This window comes from Panthera pardus, unplaced genomic scaffold, assembly GCF_024362965.1.
Source record: "Panthera pardus isolate Hobbes unplaced genomic scaffold, ASM2436296v1 HiC_scaffold_6, whole genome shotgun sequence".
NCBI classification, from domain to species: Eukaryota; Metazoa; Chordata; class Mammalia; order Carnivora; family Felidae; genus Panthera; species Panthera pardus.
This window is the reverse complement of record NW_026526991.1, coordinates 73,594,642-73,616,089: the sequence shown is the minus strand read 5'-3', so window position 1 is coordinate 73,616,089 and position 21,448 is coordinate 73,594,642. Positions and strand designations below refer to the sequence as shown.

Sequence of the window (21,448 nt, the reverse complement as noted above, 5' to 3'; positions counted from 1 at the left end):
CAGTCACATCTAGGCTACCCCTCTCGTCCCAAAAGTAAGCATCCATTTGGCCACCAGGTCTTTGACTATTTCATATTATCTTTTTCATTTATTTCACATTATCATTTCATTTATCTTTATGCCACTACTGCTGCCTCGGTCCAGTACCTCCAGGGAATTATCAGAATATTTATGCTAAAATAAAAATCTAATTATGCTTGAAATTCCCTGGGAGTTCCAAGTTCTTTGTGAAATACATGCAAACTACTTGGCAGAGCATCAGAACTCTGTGTGTATGCCTCTTGCCTTTCCACTGCCCTCACTCTACATTCTGATCATTCTGAGGGTCTTGACTTTTCCTGGACATCCATGTCTTTCTTTCATTTGTCATTCCTCTTTTCACACACTTGTCTGCCTAGAGAATTCGTTTTCCTATAGAATTTGCTCACATACGGTCTCCACGATGAAGCTCTGAATAGATGGTCTCTCTGGCACAAGTTTCTTGGGTTGGCTGTATGCAGGGCTTTGTGTTAGGTGCTGGAGAGGAAAAGGCAGACCTTATGTGTATTATCTTATCAAGGTTGAAAACTTGCAGTTTAGTGGGAGAGTCTGCTTTGCTAGCTTTAGCTCTCTTTTTCTCACTCTGGCTTTCCTAGCATTTGGTACCCACTGCAGTTCTGCAATCTTGTTTGATAACCTGTCTCTCCTTCTAGATTGTGACTGCTCAGGAGTGGAGATATAAGGATATAAGGGATATATAAGATATAAGGATATTATTATATCCCCTAGTGACTGGCCCTCATAGACACCCAATACAGATTTGTTATGTGAATGAATGCATCTCATTTTTTAGACTAATTCTATTTAGGATGAGATAAAGTTTACTTTCAATTATAAAGAAAGGAGTTTCTTAGCAACCTGGATGATAATCACAATTAAAGAATGACTAACTGAGTTTGGACCAGTTTATTTTAATGAAATATTTGACAATGTTCATTGTCACATAATGCATAAATTACAGCTGAATTATTTTCAGTAAGGCAAGATCTGCACTTGTTAATATATCAAAAGCTATTTTGCTAGTGTATTAGAAGCTATTAAAACTGTACTTTTTAAGATTAAATTCTATAATTGAACATTTTAACTAACCCAGTTAATCTTTCCCTCCCACAGACATTATTTCAAATTAAGTTTAAGTATTTTTTTAACCTTTGAGAAGTATTCTGAGAGAGTCTATGTTCTATAAATATTCTGAAAGAGGCATGCATTAGGAAGGATTTGGATGCTATTCAATTATGCATGACTTGGCTTTAACTTTTTTCTTCTTAATCTCCCAGCTTTTCTCTTCAACAGGGCAAGGGTAGCTAATGGCCTTTCAGTAAGCCCTTAGTAAATTTTCTCTCGAGTCCATTACTTATCGTTAAGGTCAACTTCATTAGTACGTTTATCTTATTTTTCAGCCAAAAATAGGTAGAGCGAAATGAGTAGGCCTAACGTCAAATGTCCTGACTACATCCTGGAAGAGAAAGAAACTTGCACAGTAGCTGATGCAATTAAATGATACATACACTTCAGGCCATCATGCAATGGAAAGTTTAGAGTATCGCTGCCACTCTGCTCATAATCCCTCTAGCAGTGATTCATATTAGGTAATGGAGTAAATATTTATTGATACAGTGTGAACCCAAACCAAAAGCCGCCAACAAAGAAAGGATTTAAATTTACCTCTGTTAAGTTCTGTAAAAACTTGTCCTTTCAAGGTAGGTCATAATTTGCCTGGGAGATCACGCGGAGAGCTATAGCAAATTTGACATCATGGATCAGGGAAGACTGAGCTGGTGGTGCAGGGGAATCTGAATTTTGTGAATATGTAAGGAAAGTGGTGATGGAATTACTTTACTTGTTGGAGCAGAGGAGTAGCTCTCTTGCTGTGTTGCCAGAATAGACATGACCTGGTTCAGATTAAAACTTCATTGTGTTTTTTAATCTTTACCTGCAGTGTCCAACTCTAGCACTTATATTTGATTGGATCAGTCTCTGAAGGAGATGACTTTAACATCATCCGATATCACCAAGACATTGTTTTACTCGTTCCAACTCTGGGTCCAAAATGTTCTTTGTTAGGCTTAATTCATAATAGAATTGGGTTTAAAGTAAATTACATCTTTGAACAGAATATGATATGGATAGCTAGAAAAGTTTCTTATGTTGATTTGTTATTATTGAAAAAGGTGAAAATATTTTCCCCCAAATTAGGAAACATTTTAGTCAGAGAAAAATAAATATCGAAAGAGAAATGGAATAGAGAGAATTTTAGAAGCTAAGATAAACTTCTATATGGTTTTAACAAAATCAGAACTAGTAAGTAAATGGGAGTTACAGCAAAATACTATCAACTCATATTTCACATATTTACATTTTAAACTAATTAAAATAGTCACATGACCTTTGAGAGAATTCAGAATTCCTTTTCAGTAATAATTAAGCGTGTGAAAGAAAACTCACCAAAAACTGGTACTTTGCTTGAACTGGTTGTGCCTTAAAGTTTAAATCACTCACATATCAGGATTGACCTGTGTTTTTGTTGGTTTGCTGTTTGATTTTAAAAGCACAAGCTCATTTTGTAATATTTGGCTTGCATGTTTTCATTCCCTTCTATGATATCTCTTCGCTTTGAGGGGTCAAACTTAGCACAGAATTTTTGATGCTTTGGATAATAGAGGTACGTACATATTTAATGAAATCATGGCAAAAATTGTAATAATATAATCACATTTTAATGACTCTGCCTGTGTGTTTTCTGGCAGATACCTCCACTCAGCCATGATCATATACCGTGACTTGAAGCCCCACAATGTGCTGCTCTTTACCCTGTACCCCAATGCTGCCATCATCGCAAAGATTGCTGACTATGGGATTGCTCAGTACTGCTGTAGAATGGGGATAAAGACATCAGAGGGCACACCAGGTACGTGACAAGGTTTGCTTGGTAATTCCTTCCTCAGGATGGATAACCAGGGACTTCAGTTATAAGTTCAGGAGAATCAAGACAATGCCAGGTCTTATCACGTGGTAAACAGATATTTCTTGCGTGAATAACTGTGGCCAGTACATAGTGATTTTAATCATTGTATTCTGTAGGGGAGAAATGATCTACTGATATAATTTTCCATGGGGGAAAGTAGATAATGTTTGATGTCAAATTATATTTTTAAAAGTTGGATTTTTAAAACATTTTGATACTCCAGAGGTGGTGAAAAGGAACAGCAAAATTTCAATCTAGGTACTGTTCACATTTACCTTTAGGAGACAAACTCAATTCAGATTCCCAAACCATTTCTTGTAACTCTGAAATCCAAAGAACTTGGAAAACCCAAAGAATTTTTTTATAACTGATTTAGTGGCAAAATCTGACCCCAACTACTTTGATGCTTAATACAGTCTTTATTTCTCACACATATTCTCAGTGTGAATATGCGTATGTTTCATGGCAGAAAAGAGCACATTTGAGTACAGGGTGCTGGCCCCAATCTTAATGAGTTTATGGAATTATATGCATTATTATTAACTTTCTTAAATATGAAAAAGTATGACTTTCTGAATACTTCTGGCTCTAAGAGTTTCAGATAGGGACTTAGGGCCTAGAGTTTTCAGTTGTACTGTTTTTGATACAGGCATACTTTCTTCTTCTTTCTTTCTTTCTTTATTGGTAGATTGGTACAGGAGTTTAAACCTTTAAATCCTGCACTTCAGTTTTCTTTCTTCAAAATTTGTTAGTTGTTGATACTTGAATACCTAAAAACAGCTTCTGTCTTTGGCCCTCTATAGCAAGATGAGTCATGGTTACTATGTAAAGTGAAATGTACCTATTCTGGATGCCATTATATCTATTATCTCCAGAAATCAAAGGCATCATTTTCTTGCCTTAGATTTGAATGTTGCTTTTTAGGATCATCCACAGCCCCTATTTTTCATGCCTGTTCTAATAATCCTCTTACTTCTTCTGTTACCTGACTTTCTACCAGTGAAAATCCACTTTCTGTGTTCTTGTGTTTGCATGGGCTTAATGTTTAGACGTGTTCTTTCACATTACTTTCTACTCTGTGGAATCCTGTTCCTTTCTCAACTCCCATTCTCTTTCTTCTAGTCCCGGATTCATCAAAGTCTCAGGTTCTGTTTAGTAAGAAATAGTCATAGGACAGGTGCTCTGTACAGACATCTTGTGTTTTGGCTTTTAGTTTGAGTGGGAATAGAAGATTGAGGGGTTGACTTATGTTTGGGGGATCAGCTCCATTTTCAGAGAATTTTGTATTGTTTATTATTTGTAAATAAAGTTACAGGTGACTTTACATCATCTTGATGATTGTAGCTCAGTTAAAACAGATGCCTAAAATGGAAGATAATAGGGGATGTCTGAAAGTAGGCAAAAATACTAGTTTGTTCTTTAACCATCCCCCTTCCCTCCTACCCCCCCACTTACGTACTTAGATGAGCAGATGGCCCCAGCTTCCGATGCCTGGTTTTATTTTTGCTTCAAATATCTATCCTCCCTTTTGTTTTTCATACCTATGTATTGAAAGTAGAGTGTGCCCTCCTATAAACCTTTCAAAGTACATATGGCTGCATGTGTCACTGGGTTTAATAATAATAAAATAATATTATCTCTTGAGCACCTGCTGTGTACCAGGCTCAGTGCCAAGTACGTTAGACACATGATATCTTAGCCTCATGCCAAGGCTGAAAGTTAGCTTTTATCTTCTCATCTGTAAAATGAGGAAGCTGAGGCTCAGAGCAAGATTCTGTACTTGTAGGAAGTCACGCAGTAAGTGGTCAAGATAAGAACTCAGTCTAAGTGAGAAATGAATCCAGAGCTATTTGGCTTTAAATGCTAAATCTGTCTCCTTGATTACATGCAACTCTAACACGTACTTAAAGAGGCTTAAATACTTCATCTTAGTTACTAAAAAATCAAAATAAAGCAAAATGATGGCGCCATCAGGAACAGCAGACATTGTCAAGTATAGTTTTGGAAGAAGAATCGTGGGGGATGGAATTCCATAGGCCTTACGTATTCCCGCCTGGAAAATGTGGGCACAGGATGAGGGGTCTTCTCTTAGGAGATCTGTTCATTACTCTTGTGTGACATGAAAATGGGCCAAGCCATTCACCTGGGGCCTGCAGTTTGTTCCCCCTCCAACTCCTAATCCGGTAATGGTGTTCATGGAGTAGAAATCCTATTGTGGAAACCTTGTTCACCTTCTTGGACAGTTGTTCTATATGGTCCCTGGTGACTATGACCTGGAACTCAAACCTGCCACCTCCCTCAGTGGGCTGGGCTCAGTTCAACTCTGTTCAGACTCATGGCTTCCTGGTTTTGGTCAAAATTTGCCTAAAGTTCAATATCCAACTACTTTTTCACAACAAGCCAGATACTTGTTACTGATCCTTTTAATCTGCTATATCAGTGTGTCACAACATACACATGGAGAAAGATCATGACAGAAAAACCTAAAGCCTGATCCCTTCTATTCTGTCCTCTTTTCCCCCAGGCTGCTTAATACGTTGTAAGCATTTTTTTCTTGCTATATCCCAGACCTTCTCTTTATCATTACTGAATTCATTATTGTTAGAGAACTTCCGATGGTCTCAGCCCAAAACTTGACCTCAAATTTTAAATAACAGTAACCGTCACCACTCCTAACCACCATCACCAGACTTTTCCTTCCCCAAAGCAATTATGTTTGAGCAGAAAATCATCCCCTTTCATATGATTTCAGTGATCTCCTGTCTTTTCTTTTTAATGGTTTTTTCCTCTTAATGTTGTAACTTTTAACTTGGAAGCTTCTAGAGAAACAAAAGACCATGTATTTGTTAAACTTGTGTGTGTGTGTGTGTGTGTGTGTGTGTGTGTGTGTGTGTGTGTGTGTGTTATACTACCCTTACAGTGGTGCATTCACTCTGATGTACGCATGTGAGTGTGGGTTCATTACTGTTGTTTCAGAGAAGATGGGAATGGGAGCAGACCTTTTGTGGTATGAACAGTGTGCTGCCTTGTGCTTAGACTTTTGTGTGGGTTGATTATCTCATTTAATCCTTTTGACTGTCTGACATAGGTCCTATTACTATTCCTGGTTTACAGATAAGGAAACTGAAGCCTAGGGACCATTAGAAATGTCTACAGGGTCATACAAGAAGCAAATGCATGCCACCCAGGCACACAGCCCATGCCAGGTAGTGCCAGAGTTGGAATGCAAGTTAGAAACAATTCAGTTATTGGCAAGGACTGACACAGTGTCTGTTTACATTGTGAAAGGTAAATATGGGATGGATACTTTCAACTGTAAATAACTTGGAGAGCATCAACTTTAACTCAGTTAAATAGATATATTTATATCATATCCTGTCTTGAGTGCCAGTCAATTCTGGGTCCTGTGACAGTTGCATTGTTGACTGAGGTGGATGGCTGAATGATGGCTTCAACCGTGCCAGCATCCATGGAAATACAGTAGTCTTTGGGCAAATAACAATGTTATTCTCTGGCTATACACTGTTATCTGAGAGAGATTATGAAACATGCTCTACTCATATTTCTCTGAAGGTAAAAAAGGAAAGAAAACATGTTTCTCTGCATGATGTGATATATAGTCAGACCTAACTTATAAATTTCTTAGATGTTTGATCTATGGTTCTTTACCTTATTTCCTCATTGCATTTGTTAAAATGCAGGCTTATCTGAAAAAATGTTTAAAAATTGTCTAAATATGGTGTTTAGACAATGAATTACATTTTCCCCAATTATTTTGATACTGTAATTGTTATGATAATTCCCCAGGGAAAATTTTCTTTATTCTTTACTCATTTATTCAGGCATTTGGCAATAATTTATTGAACATTTTCCAAATACCAAACTGGTGCAACTGCTTCATAGCTGTGTGGTGCTGATCAAGGTTTACTTTTGGGGGCTCAGTTTTCACTTAAGAAAATTGTGATGAGAAAAAATAATGCCTACCTTATAGGGTTGTATTAAGGGTGAAATGAAATAATCCACACAAATAGCATACAACAGGGCTTGGCATATTGTAGTTGCTCTATGTCAGCAATTACTCTAGTAGTGAATTTGGGGGAATGTGTGTGAATAAATGTGAATTTTACCCTCCAGGAGGCACACATTTTGCCATGACAAATAGGATTACACAAACCAGTAATCATATTTTGTCAGTTTCAGTAGGCAATCAATGTATAGTGATAAGAGCACAAAGGAACAAAAAATTAACTGAGCTGTAAGTTGTCAGGACTTCCTTCATAGAGGAGGGGATTCTGGAATTATATCTTAAAGGATAAGCGGGAAGTTTGAGAAAATAAAACAAAAAAATAATAAAAAAGCAGGAGTAGGCATTCCAGGCAAAAGGTACTAAGGTATAATATGACTTGTTTTATTCAGATAACTGCACAAGAAATTCTTATGGTCTAAGTAATAGATGGAGTATGGGGGGTTATTTAGTTAAGTGTTTTTCAATTGTGGCTGTGTACTGATGACATGTAGAGCTTAAAGAATGTATCTCCTGGGGTTGTATCATTTACAATTCTATTTTAGTAAGCATGGAGTGGAACTCTGAATCTGGCCACAGCCTAGAAGCTCCTAGAGAATTTTCAAATATATGGATCTCAGGACCTCATTGCCAGGGATTCTGATTTAAGTTCTGTGAAGTCTGGGATGGAGCCCAGATATTGATATTATTAAATATCTCTAGGTAATTCCAATGTGCATTCAAATTCAAGAGCCACTGGTCTAGAATGAGGGTCAAGAACATCTTCAGTGTTTCTAGCACACAAATATTTCTGATACACAGCCCATGATGACACTTTTCTAGCTCATGAAGGGCCTTTTAAATCATGCCAAATAATAGCATCTTTCAGTTTGGGAAAGTCATTGAAAAATATTCTTATTTGTTAGCGAAAGGATTGCATCTCGGCCTCATGCCAGCATGAATCGATGATAAAATGGGCAACTGAAATTTTGGTACTGTCTCACAGTGGGGGGAAATGTTATTTATAGAAAAACTTTTAACAAGATGATAAGTATTCGCTCTAGATTTTGAAAGTATGCACCTATGATAGAAACAAAAATTTAAGAGTAAATAAATATGAATGGAGTTTGGACTTATATCCGAATTTTTAAAAAGTAATGTCAGCCACCTTCAATTAATCTTTCTCTATGGTGCACATTCTAGGCACCATAGTGGATTCTGGAGATGCACAGATAGATAGGACTTTGTGAACTATTTGGCTGTCTGGAATCTGTTAAACACTGGCTGTGAAGTCAGACTGAGTTGGAATTCTTGCTCTACCCCTTCCTAGCTGAGACCAGAGAAATTACCTTTTTTTCCTTGGTTAAACAATAGTAGCTAATAACAATATCTATTTTAGGGGATTGCTGTGGAAATTAAATTCATATAAAGAAATTCATAAAAAGTGTTTAGTACAATGCCTGGCACATTCTACCTGCCTTTGCTTTCCCCGACTTTCTGCTCTTTCTTCTCAACTTAGAGGGCACCAGGCTCTGATTTTGTTTCCCTTCCCTGTGCTGTGGGCTGGAAACTCTCTGCAGGGCCATCAGAGGACTCATCTTGTTTGTTCACTGTCTCTCAGGGATCACTCTCCTGTGCTCCTAGTGTCCAGTGTTTCATATATTTTGTCTGGTTATTTCATTGTTTTATGCACAATGGTAAATCTAGCCCCTCTTGTTCCATCTCAGCTAGAGGTAAAAGTGACACATGCTTAAATAAAAGACTTATTTGGACAGCCTGACCTAACAAATGCACATTTAGGATGTCAGTTAGTACTTGACATTTCTAGTGTTTGAGGGCCATTGATGCTAAACAGGGTATTCCTTCAGTGTGGTGATAGGGTCCATGAGCATCAGAGGTCATTCATAATATTAGACCATAGATCATGTGGCAGTATGGTCCCTTTGTGAAGATGCAGGAGATGTTCCTATTTCTAACCTTTCTCAATGGCAGGTGATAGTAGAAGTGTTCATTTTCTTCCCAAATTAAATTCAGTGGTGAATAAATTGCATAGCTTGAAAGTTCATTCTTCCTGTTACTACTATGGTGACAAGCATAGTTAAATGTAAAGTGAAAACTTTGGAAGTACTTGCAGCTGCTGTTCCAGGGGATGCCTTGGTGATAAGGTACATGTAAAATACATGGCTTAGACTGATAATCAAACATCATGTTGACAGCTTAGGTCCTAACGCTCTCAGTCCCCCTCCTCCCAGTCATTTTGGTTTTGAGGTGAAGGACTCCATGATGAGGCATCTCAGGCCAAGTCATTTTATTTTTTTTTAAACTTTATTTATTTATTCTGACAGAGAGTATGGGAGGGGCAGAGGGAGAGAGGGAGAGAGAGAGAGAAAATCCTAAACAGGCTCCACATTGTCAGTCTAGAGCCCTTTGTGGGGCTCAAACTCACAAACCACAAGATCACGACCTGAGCAGAAACCAAGAGTCTGACACTTAACTGACTGAGACATCTAGGCGCCCCAGGCCAAGTCACTTTAAAGTAATATTTGATTTACAAAACATAAGGGCACGAGATGAAAGCAGAAAATGCTATTAAGGAGGTCAAAATACGTGTTTCTAATAAATTAGCAGACATAATTCTTACCACTCTCATAAGATAGAGATATATCTGTATCTAGATTCGATTGTGCTTAAGTTTTTAATAGCTGTATTGTAAATTCTGCTTTAGTTTTCTTTTTCTAATTAATATTTAATGGACATCTTTCTGTGTCAAACATCAGTTTTAGCAGTCACGTCGCATTTCATTGCTAGTATGCACAGTATTTACTTACTTAACCACATCTTGATGTATATTTAAATTTTTTTCTGACTTTTTGATATATTGACAGTGCTTTAATTGGCATAATTGTAAATTTAAATTGTCCATTTATGAGAAATAATTTTTTAAAGTTTATTTATTTTGAGAGAGAGAGATTACATGCAAGCTGGAGAGGGTCAGAGAGAGAGAGAGAGGAAGAGAGAATCCCAAGCAGTCTCTGTACCATCAGCATGGAGCCCAACATGGGGCTCTATCCCACAAACTGAGAGATCATGACCCGAGCCAAAATCAAGCATCGGCCGTTTAACCAACTGAGCCACCCAGGTGCCCCTGTCCATTTATGAAACTAATTTTTTAAAATTAAATTCCTAGACATGGTATTGCTGGTGTGCATATTTTGAATTTTGAAACATTAATTGCCTCCTAGAACAGTTAGTAAATTAAAATTCCCTTCATACTCAAATTAGAGCTCTCATTTCCCATTCGGGGTTTGTTACTCCTTTTAATCTTCATAAAATTCATAATCAAAAATGAAAATGTTTTATGTTTTTGTTATGTTTAATGTTTTTATTTTTAAAGTATTTATTTGCTTATTTTTCATTTGAGGCTAATCAATCTTTATTATATAGGACCTATTTTTCCTTTCACGTTCTGTATGATTTTGTGTCTTTATTCATTCGTCGATTGTCCTTACCATTCATCAATCTGCTTTTAGTCATGTGTACTCTTTGCCTCTCTTATATTGCAGGTATTTTCAAGTGTAGGGTTTTTCCTTCAACCTTGTTTATGGCATATGCCAATGTAGGGTTTGAATCTTTGAGGTACAGAACTTTTGTTTCTTTTACCTTTTGGATTCTGATTTTCCTGATATGTTTCATCGGTGCTACACCAAGAACAGGGATGATGGGGGTGGTCTGTCCCACTGTAGGAAGTTGTTTATTACTTTTAAATTCTCTAAAGATACTGTGAATTCATCAGGTGAATTTCAAGCAGCATTTAGAAGTGCCTTATATTGTAATTGAGGTATCTCCTGAATATATAAATAAGGATTATGTTCTCCCAGTGGGAATTGTGTCAATGAAGATATTTATTTTGAAAGGAAGAAGATAAGAAGGTTAAAATCATTTCCGTGTTGAAGTCAATATTTCTTTCCATATCCTCGCAATTATCTTTCTTAGCATCCCCTGACTCACTAAGAAAAAAAATTCTAACCCTCTGTGCAGCTCTAACATCTGTGGATTGATGCCTAGAGGGCTAAAAACTGTTGCAACAGGATGTGCCTTGGATGAGAATTTAGATTAAGTGACCCTTGAGTTTTTCTGCTCTAAGGTCCCATGATTCCAAATCCTAATGCTTCTAACAGCAAATTTACCAAGAGACAAAATATAGTGAATGTTTTAATAGTCTTTGAATGGTACCTTGCTATAATAGATACCCCAAAAATGTGTTGAATGAATAATAAATAATTGGATGAGATTTATTTTAACCTCTAAAATCCCTTTCACATTCTAGAAAGGTAAGCATAAATATTCTTAATGAACTAGCTAATGTGTGAGCAGCTCATTTAAGTACTCTTGAATTTACCATTCATTATCTTTGTGGCCTTAGGAAAACGCATAACATTTTTATGTTATTTGTAAAATGGAAAGTCCTCATCTGCCCACTACAGGTGATTTTTGTGCATAGCTAATGAAATACTTAGGAAATTATCTGTAAGGTGCTATAGGAATATGAATTGGGTATTCATATTTTACATTATGCTTACATGATGTCACAGGTATAGTTTATTAGGGATCTTTTTAAGAACTGTCTTAATTACTTACACAATTCTTGAGTTTAGGGTATGAGTATGAAATTATGGCTATGTAGGAAAATGTCCTTATTCTAAGAAAATACATATTATATCTATCAATTGGTCGATTGACAGATTGATCGATATATATATTATATATATGGAAAAATGGTGAGTGTATGTGTGTAGAAAGAGAGAGCATGAACAAGCGTGGCAACATGTTACCTGGAGAATGTTAACGATTAGTGCAATAGGGATTATCAAACTCAAAGATGACATCCCATCTTTCTGATTCTTTATGTCCTTCCTGCCTGGTGAAGGACTGCTGGGCCTCTCATCTTTTGATGGTGAACTCTCTGTCCAACAGAACTCTTTCCAAATTCAGTCATTTCGTTCTTGAAGGCTGTGAATTCATTATTTCCCTGGCTACATATTTAAACTACAGTAACAATCCTGTATGTTCATTATAGAAAATTTAGAAGTATAAAAAATTAAAAAAGGGTAAATAAAAGCTACCCATAATTTTAGCACATGGATAATAATCATTATTACATTCAGATATATTTGCAAACTGTTTATTTTGAAAATGTTTAAATCTACAGAAAAGCTGAAAGTATAGTACAATATACACCTATATGCCCTTGACATGGATTATTAACTGTATGCCACACTGTTCTTTCTCTCACTTTATTTGTATATGAATTTGAGACACGAAATTAAATTGCAGACATCATGCTGCCATGCCTAAAAATACTGACATGTATTTCCTTAGAATAAGGATGTTTGTTTCCATAATCACAATACCATTATCATATCTAAGAAAATGAACTCAGCTGATTTTTTTTTCACATATTTGATAAATTTCTGTCCTTTAGGATTTATGTCCTACGTGTCATCTTAAAAATGATTTTTAAGTTAATGCATAGTGCACATTTAACCAATTTCCTTAAATAGTTGGATTTCATTAATTGTTGATATTTTTACTATCATGAATCATGTTAAAATTACTCTTTTTTTTTGAAGAATTTAAAAGCATTTTATTTCTATTGTGAAATGAGAGGTTTTATTTACCTCTAAAAGAGTTTCAGTAATGAACCAGCACCTGAGAGAGAGGGCTTTTATTTGTTTTTTAGTCATGGTTTAATTTTTATTTTTCCATCGGGTAGGAAGAGCTGAATCACAAGCCCTGGAAATAATGAAGGCATTGGACTTTAGTCAGGTTAAAGTGACTTGGAGTGAAGTCTAGAAATCTTGTCCCTCCTGACCCCTCCTTTGTCCCTCCTGACCCCTCCTTTGTTTGCAACACTTTCCTGGGAATAGTTATTTTTAGGAATGAGAAAAATGATATAGGTTTTTTTCCCCCTTATTAGACTTACTTTAATTATGAAGCATGATTTAATAATCATTATTGGATGTTTATCCTTATTATTTTTCAAGATCAATCTTGAGGTGAAATGTAGCACATGGCTGTTAACTGGCTACATGTCTCCTTATAAGAGGACATAGCCTGGTATAGAGCTCATCTCCTTGACTCTTCATCAGCATATATGCCTAAGAATATTCCTTCTTGGGTGTATGGGCTCTAGTGTTGGGCATATATATATATTTTTAATATGAAGTTTATTGTCAGATTGGTTTCCATACAACACCCAGTGCTCATCCCAACAGGATGGGCATATTTATTAATATATCTTCTTCCTTTCAGGGTTTCGTGCACCTGAAGTTGCAAGAGGAAATGTTATTTATAACCAGCAGGCTGATGTTTATTCATTTGGCTTACTACTCTATGACATCTTGACAACTGGAGGTAGAATAGCAGAGGGTTTGAAGTTTCCAAATGAGTTTGATGAACTGGCAATACAAGGGAAATTACCTGGTAAGTGTTATTTTATGTGCAATAAAGATTATTATTTTTAATATCAGCAGCTTTCTTTCCAAGTTATTTAATTGTGGTTGTAGACTTAATTCATTTCACAACTGATGATTTTTTGTTTAGCGCATGAATATTCTTAATTCCTGTGACACAATAAAAATCACATGAGAAAGATAGCAGTTTCAGGCTTTTTAAAAATATCCCAAATTCATATTAATGTATTTGGTATTAAATTTAGAAGAATATTCAGAAAAGGAAATTGCTGTTGGAGCTCCATGCTTAGTGATTTCTGTTCTTATAAAGAGTTACTATGTGCTCATTAGCCTGGAGTGTTTTCATGTTCTTGGAGGGAGATAATTTATATGCAGCAATGGAAGGTTGAATTATTTATAATAATAATTTTTAGTAGTAAATATTAATAAGAATTAGTAAATGTTTAGTGAGATCAGATCTCATTTTGAATGGTTGTCTCATGTTTTTAAGAAATTCTAGGATGTTGTCATTCATTCCTTAACTATTACTTCAGTTCCCCTTACAAAATACTCTTTTAAATGTATGTAGCTGTTTTTCATATTTTCCGCTTTTTCTTTCACTTAAGGAATATTTTTGAGTGTATGCTATGTTCCAGGTACAGAGAATATAGCTTTAACTACCTTCTTTTGGGGGACCTTTAAAGATGCCCACTAAAAGAAAATTTATTATTATTCGGATAAACTTTCAACACAATCTAGATCATCACCCTTATTTTACCAGTTATCTTTCCAGTGACAATTCCCAGGTCTGTGGTTTATACCAACCAGAAGAACGGCATACCTCTTATAAAAAAGAAATGTGCACAAACTGACTGTAGGTATATGAGGATTAAATGCTTGCGAAATTTAAGTATTAAAATTAAAAGTAATTCCACAGAAGTCTAATTATTATATGCACAAAATTTTTTTCACAGTATTTGTGAAATGCAGGTGTGGAATGAAAATCTGTTATTCAATTGGTATTTGTGTCTTTTTTTTATATAATAAAAAATCAGGAAGTCTTTTTTGATGTCTCTAGTAGAGATTAGGCTAGAAAAGTTATCTTTAAGTTTGTGATATAAATAGATCCATAATACATATAGAATTATGGAGATCAGAGTATTTCTTTGCATGGTCTGGGCCTCTCATACACAATGAAAGGAAATGAAATAGTTGTTCTGATTTGTTTAATGTTCTAGCATGATATGTTTTTGAATGTTTTAGATCCAGTTAAAGAATATGGTTGTGCCCCATGGCCTATGGTGGAGAAGTTAATTAAAAAGTGTTTGAAAGAAAATCCTCAAGAAAGGCCTACTTCTGCCCAGGTATGATTATAGTCAAAATTTATCAATATTTTATACAGAACATCAATATATGCATACACATATATAACCTTCACATATATATTCAGATATATAAGTAAACATATACATACAGTTTAAAACAGTCATAATGCAAAACTCCTATATTCCCCACCACCCATGGCACAAAATAAAGAGCATTGCTAACACCCTGGAAGCCCCCATATGCTTCTTCCTGATTGTATCACTCTCCTTTCCCTAGAGATGTAGTCACTTTCTAACTTTGGAGATAATTCCTGCTTTTCTTTTCCTTATGTTTGCTATCCAGTTTAGTTTCCTGCATTCATCTTCTAGTTAAAATGAAATTGTAATCATGTCATGTACAAAGATATTTTCAGTTGCTCTTCTAACCTTATTTTGTAAGCTTTATGGAGGTTGTTAAACATAGCCATTGATTATTTACAGTGCTGTTCCATTGCACTGTTTGAATGATCAACAGTATATGTACCCATGGTCATATCTATGGGTATTGGTATTGTTTCCAGTTTTTTGTTATTATGAACAGTACTGCTATGACTATGGTTGTACTTTTCTAGTGCAGAATGTATGAGAGTTGCTTTGTGGTATATACCTGAGTTGAATTGCAGAATCATAGAATATATGAATATCCGTATTATTTTCTGAAGAAGCCGTACCAGCTTAACACTTCTATTACCTGGATGTGAGTGTGGCCATTTCTCTATATATTCTCCCTAAATTTTAGTGCTATCTGGGTTCTTAATTTTTTCAAATATACTGTCTTATATATTGATTTACATTTTCCTAAATACTACTAAGGATGACCATGTCTTTATATGTTCATTGGTTATATATGTATTTACCCTTATGGGAAATACCTGTTCATTATTTTGCCGATTTTTCTGTGGGATTATTTGCATAGAAATAAAATGAGTAAAAGAAAAAAAAAAGAAATACTAATCCCTCGTTGGTTATATATACTGCAAATTTCTTTTCTGAATTTGTAGTTTGTCTTTTTATTTCCTGTAGGGTGCCTCTTGATGAATAGAATTTCTTAATTTTAATACAGATAAATTTAACAACCCTTTTAATGGTTATTACCATTATGAGGTCCTGTTTTAAGACTTCCTCATCTCTCCTAGAGTCACACAAATATTTATCTATGGCTTCTTCAAAGTGGTTAAAAGTTTTGCTTTTGGGGGCGCCTGGGTGATTCAGTCAGTTAAGCATCCCAACTCTTGATTTTGGCTCAGGTCATGATCCTAGTGTTGTGGGACTGAGCCCTATGTCAGGCTCTGTGCTGAATATGGTGCCTGCTTAGGATTCTCTGTCTCTCCCTCTGCTCCTCTCCCCTGCTCATGTGCTCTTTTTCTGAAAAGAAAAAAAAAAAACTGTTTTGCTTTTGGCATTTAAGTTCTTAACCCATTAGGAATTGAAATTTTTATCTGGATCCAGTTTTTTTCCATATGGATAACTAAATTTTCCAGCTTTATTTATTAAATAGTTTCTTCCTTTTTTTTCTGTTGATCGTTTCCCCCTAGTTTTACTCTTTAATTTGTCAGATACTCACACATCCACACAGATGTTCTCTTCCATTGGTCAACTTATATGTTCTTCCTCTAATACTATCCTGTGTTAATTCCTGTCACTTTATAAATCTCGTTTCTCTACTTATTTTTCTTCTCTAGGAATGCTTTAGCTTTCTTGGATTTAGTTTTTCTATATAAATTTTAAAATCACTTTGTCAACTTTTATGAAAAAACCTATTGTGACTTGGATTGGCCTTGCATTGAATCTGCAGACAATTTGGGGAGGATTTTATCTTCATTACATTAAGTTTTTCTATTCTTGAATGTGGGTTATCTTTCTTTTTTATTTTTTTTTTTTTTTTATTTTTTTTTATTTTTTAATATATGAAATTTACTGTCAAATTGGTTTCCATACAACACCCAGTGCTCATCCCAAAAGGTGCCCTCCTCAATACCCATCACCCACCCTGCCCTCCCTCCCACCCCCCATCGACCCTCAGTTTGTTCTCAGTTTTTAACAGTCTCTTATGCTTTGTGTGGGTTATTTTTCTATTTATGTTTTCTGGTCTTTCAATAAAGTTTTATGATTTTGCATACAGGTCTTTCACATTTTTTTCTTAATTTTCTTGCTGCAAATTGCTTTAAACTCAGTTCCTGGTTTGAGATTTTTTTTTTTTTTTTTTTTTTTAACTACCTGGGCGATGGGAATCTGGTCTACAAATGTTCATGAGAACAAGCTTTTGAATAACAATTTCTCAGGGTTCTTTTCCTTCCTCCCCCTTTGTCAAAGGCAACTTTCCTCATACCAGTGAAAGTGGACGCATGGGGTGGCTTTATTTCTGGTTCTCATTTACTCTGAATATGTAGTCCTTTGGGGTTCCAGATTTATGGGAACAGGCTTTTATTGGACTCCACTTTGGGAATGCTCTAGATTTAAACTTCTTTCTTGTGGACTGATAAGATATCAGAAACCACACATCAGTTTTGCCTTCAATAGACAAATGCCTTTAAGGAAATATCTGGCTTTAAGTTTCAGTTGACCTCTCTTTCATTGGATTCTTTCACTAATATTTTGTCCTGATAAGTCCTATGATGTTGTCAGATCTTTAATATTTTTAAGAGATTAAAAAATAATTTCCTTAGCATTTTAAGTTACTTTTAGATGGGTGGCTTGTCCAAATAACCTTTCCCACCATATTATCAGAAGTAAATTTTTTACTGTGTCTTAATGTTTATTTATTTTTGAGAGAGAGAGAGATAGAGCATGAGTGGGGAGGGACAGGGAGAGAGGGAGACACAGAATGCGAAGCAGGCTCCAGGCTCTGAGCTGTCAGCACAGAGACCAATGCGGGGCTCAAACTCACAGACCGCAAGATCATGACCTGAGCTGAAGTTGGATGCTTAACCGACTGAGCCATCCAGGCGCCCCCTTATTGTGTTTTAAACTGAAAAATATTTTAATAGATCAAAATAAGAGCTCTCTTTATGTTGTGGACTCTTGATTTTGTATCATAATTTATTGAAAATTTTTTGTTCAACTTTAATTTTTTTAACGTTTATTTATTTTTGAGACAGAGAGAGACAGAGCATGAACCGGGGGAGTGCCAGAGAGAGAGGGAGACACAGAATCCAAAGCAGGCTCCAGCTCTGAGCTGTCAGCACAGAACCCGATGCAGGGCTCGAACTCACAGAGCGCGAGATCATGACCTGAGCCGAAGTCGGACGCTTAACCGACTGAGCCACCCAGGCGCCCCGAAAATTTTTTGTTCAGCTTTAAAATGTTTACTCAAAAATAGCTGAATACATATGCTGATTTTATCAAGAATTATGTAATTATCTTGGCTACTTTCCCTACCTTCCCCTTCCTAATTTTATTGAGACATAATCGACATAAACACTGTTAGTTTTAGATTTACAACATGATGATTTGATACATGTATGTATTCTGAAATTATTACCACAGTCAGTTTCGTTAACAGTCATTACCTCAGAGTTATAATTTTTTTCTTATGTTAATAACTCTTAAGATCTACTCTCTTAGCAACTTTCAAATATGCTGTGTGATATTGTTAACATTAGTCACCATGCTATACATTACATCCCTGTCTTATAACCGGAAATTTGTACCTTTTGACCCGCTTCGCCCATTTTACCCACTCCCATGCCCTGCCTTTCACAACCACCAGTCCATTTTCTGTATCTGGAAGCTTTGTTTTGTTTATTTTATTTTATTCTTTTTTAGGTCCCACTTATATAAGTGATACAGTACAGTATCTGTCTTTTCTGTTTGATATATTTTGCTTAACATTATACCCTCAAGGTCCACCCATGCTATTGCAAATGGCAAAATTTCCTTCTTATTTAATTGCTGAATAATATTCCATTGTGTGTATAGGTGCACACATACATATATACATATACGTATATATCTTATTTTCTTTATCCGTTCATCCATTTATGGACACTTAGGTTGCTTCCATGTTTTGGCTATTGTGAATCATGCTGCAATGAACATGGGGGTGCAGATATCCTTTAAACATAAATGCTTTCATTTGCTTTAAATTTATACCCAGAAATAAAAGTTGGATGGTTTTTCTCTTTATAATTTTTTGAGAAATTGCATACTGTTTTCCATAGTGGTTGCAGCAATTTACATTCTCACCAACAGTGTACAGGGAGTCCTTTTTCTCCACATCCTTGCTAGCCCTTCTTTTTTCTGTCTTTTTGATAGTAGCCATTCTGACAGGTGTGAAGTGATATCTCGTGGTGGTTTTGATTTGCATTTCTGATGATTAGTGATGTTGTGCACTTTTTCATATACAAACTGGCCATTTGTATCTCTACTTGTCTTTAAATTTTGGTTATAACTGGTATTCATCACATAGACTTCTTGTATTTTTAATTTGTTTTTCACAGTAAAATTTCCATAGCTTAATTATTATTTTATTCTTTACTCCTTTTTAATTTCATTCATTATTTTGAGAGAGAGAGTGTGACTGGCTGACAAGCAGAGAGAGAGAGAGAGGGAGAAAAAGAATCCCATGCAGTTTCCACACTATCAGCACAGAGCCCGAGGTGGACCTTGACCCCCAAACTGTGAGATCAGACCTGAGCCAAAACCAAGAGTCAGACACTTAACCAGTTGAGCCATCCAGGCACCCCTACTCTATTCTTTTATTTTCAACAATACTTCACCTTGTTTTGTTTTGTTTTTTTTTTTTTTTGTAGTATATGATAGTATTTGACTTTGACCTACCCACTTAATCTTTAAATACAGTATATATTAGACAAGATGGGTAAACTCCTTACCTTTGTCAGATGAGACACTGAGAGAATAAGGAGCTTTCTCTGCATCTCATGAGTGGAAGGCAAGTGGCTGTATCGTGGCTCTAATGCCACTCTCCTGAGTCCTGGTTCTGTTTTCTTACAGTTCTCTTCCCCACCCCCACCCTGTCTCTCTTGTTCTTTAGTGTTTCAAGTAAAAGCATGAAAACAGAATCTAGAATTGATTTGTGAATTTCATTACCAAAGATCAAAATTTCTTTTCCCTGCAACTGGCAGAAAGTCTATTCTGTTGGTGGCCTGTGTTTATCTGTAACATGATGTGGCTCTGCAGTATAGAGTTGAGTGTTGAATAGCTCCAGTCTATACTACATTTCTGTTCAGTTGGCACTTTTGGGATTTTCTCTTTTTTCAAGTTACAAAACATACATACAAAAGAGTATATTTTATGCTTAGTCTAAAACTAAGTATTATTTTAATGTAATTTTATCTGTAGTTTGGATTATTAATCTTGTTGCTTGGATTAGATCACAGTTAACAGTTATAACATGCAGTTCTACGTTGTGCACAATAATATGATCTTTCAAGAGGACATGTGTTAACTTGATGCATATTATTTTGTTGTTTATAAACTTTCTCAGGTCTTTGACATTTTGAATTCAGCTGAGTTAATCTGTCTGATGAGACATATATCAATACCTAAAAACTTTATAGTTGAATGCATGGTTGCTACAAATCATAACAGCAAGAGTGCAAGCATCTGGCTGGGCTGTGGGCACACTGACAAAGGACAGCTCTCATTTCTTGACTTAAATATGGAAAAACACACTTCTGAGGTAAATCAAAATACTCTTTAAATTACAAATACTTTAGAAAATTTATTTTGCAGGTTATGCTAAAGAATGTATCAGTTAAAAAGTTACTTAGAAAGAAGTGAAATGAAAGCAATGTAGGAGTGTTGTTAGGTTAGTTTTCTGATGGAACAAGAGTATTTACATAACATTAAATAGTCTTTGTTTTATTTTAAAATCATAGTCTATGTTTGTCTCAGGTCAGGATCCCTAGAAACAGAGTTTAAGACAAAAGAGTCTTGTACAAGTGATGTAAGGAGAGAGTAACTTTTAAGGAAGTGAAGGAAGCCAATAGAACAGGGGAAGAAATTCCACAACAATGTAGTTTTTGAAGAAGTCTGTCAGTCTTCAGCCATGAGAGACTGGGGTGTGGATAGCAACACAGATTGGTCTCTCAAGGCCACCAGTCTTTCATTCCCACATGGCAGTCAGGCATTGGCTGCGGTCTGCCCAAGGGTGGGTGTGGCCACGCCTGCCTGCCATTTCTGACCAAGCCAGCTCCCAGCAGTGGAGGGCAGTTATGTGGTGGAGGGTGCAACTCTGAGCTGTTAGTAATCAGCATTCACAGCAGCTGGGGGTCGGTGCTCATGACTGAAAGAGAAAATCCGGGTACTGCTCTACAAGATGGGTCAACAAATTGTATTAGCAGAGATAAGATAAATTTCTAGACTTAAAAAATAAGCTAATATTGTGGCTGTTGGTGTGAAATACATGTTATGCCTAATCATTATTCTTAAGGTTGAACAATCCTCTCATATTATTTTGGTGGAGTGAGAAATATGGATACTGAAAAATGTTTTTCAATTTTAATTTTAGTTTTAGATGCATTTTAGATAGGCAAAGTTGTTTGCCAGTTAACTCATTTATTATTGACAGTTAAATAAAATCGGCATTGTTTTTAAAATTAAGAGCAAGAGAGTAAAAGGAGTTCAGTGTATGGATAATGATGTTTTTATTCTATTCAAATTC

At 35.7% G+C, this 21,448-nt stretch overlaps 1 protein-coding gene across 1 annotated transcript in view; it reads left to right on the top strand.

The window, feature by feature from the left end:
- Positions 1-21,448, top strand: part of LRRK2 (leucine rich repeat kinase 2) — a 136,097-nt gene that overhangs the window by 102,790 nt on the left and 11,859 nt on the right. Inside the window, exons 41-44 of the mRNA XM_019452460.2 lie at positions 2,787-2,947; positions 13,320-13,490; positions 14,723-14,823; positions 20,270-20,464. Of these exons, the coding sequence (XP_019308005.2) occupies positions 2,787-2,947; positions 13,320-13,490; positions 14,723-14,823; positions 20,270-20,464 (628 nt within the window). The remainder of the gene's footprint in view (positions 1-2,786; positions 2,948-13,319; positions 13,491-14,722; positions 14,824-20,269; positions 20,465-21,448) is intronic.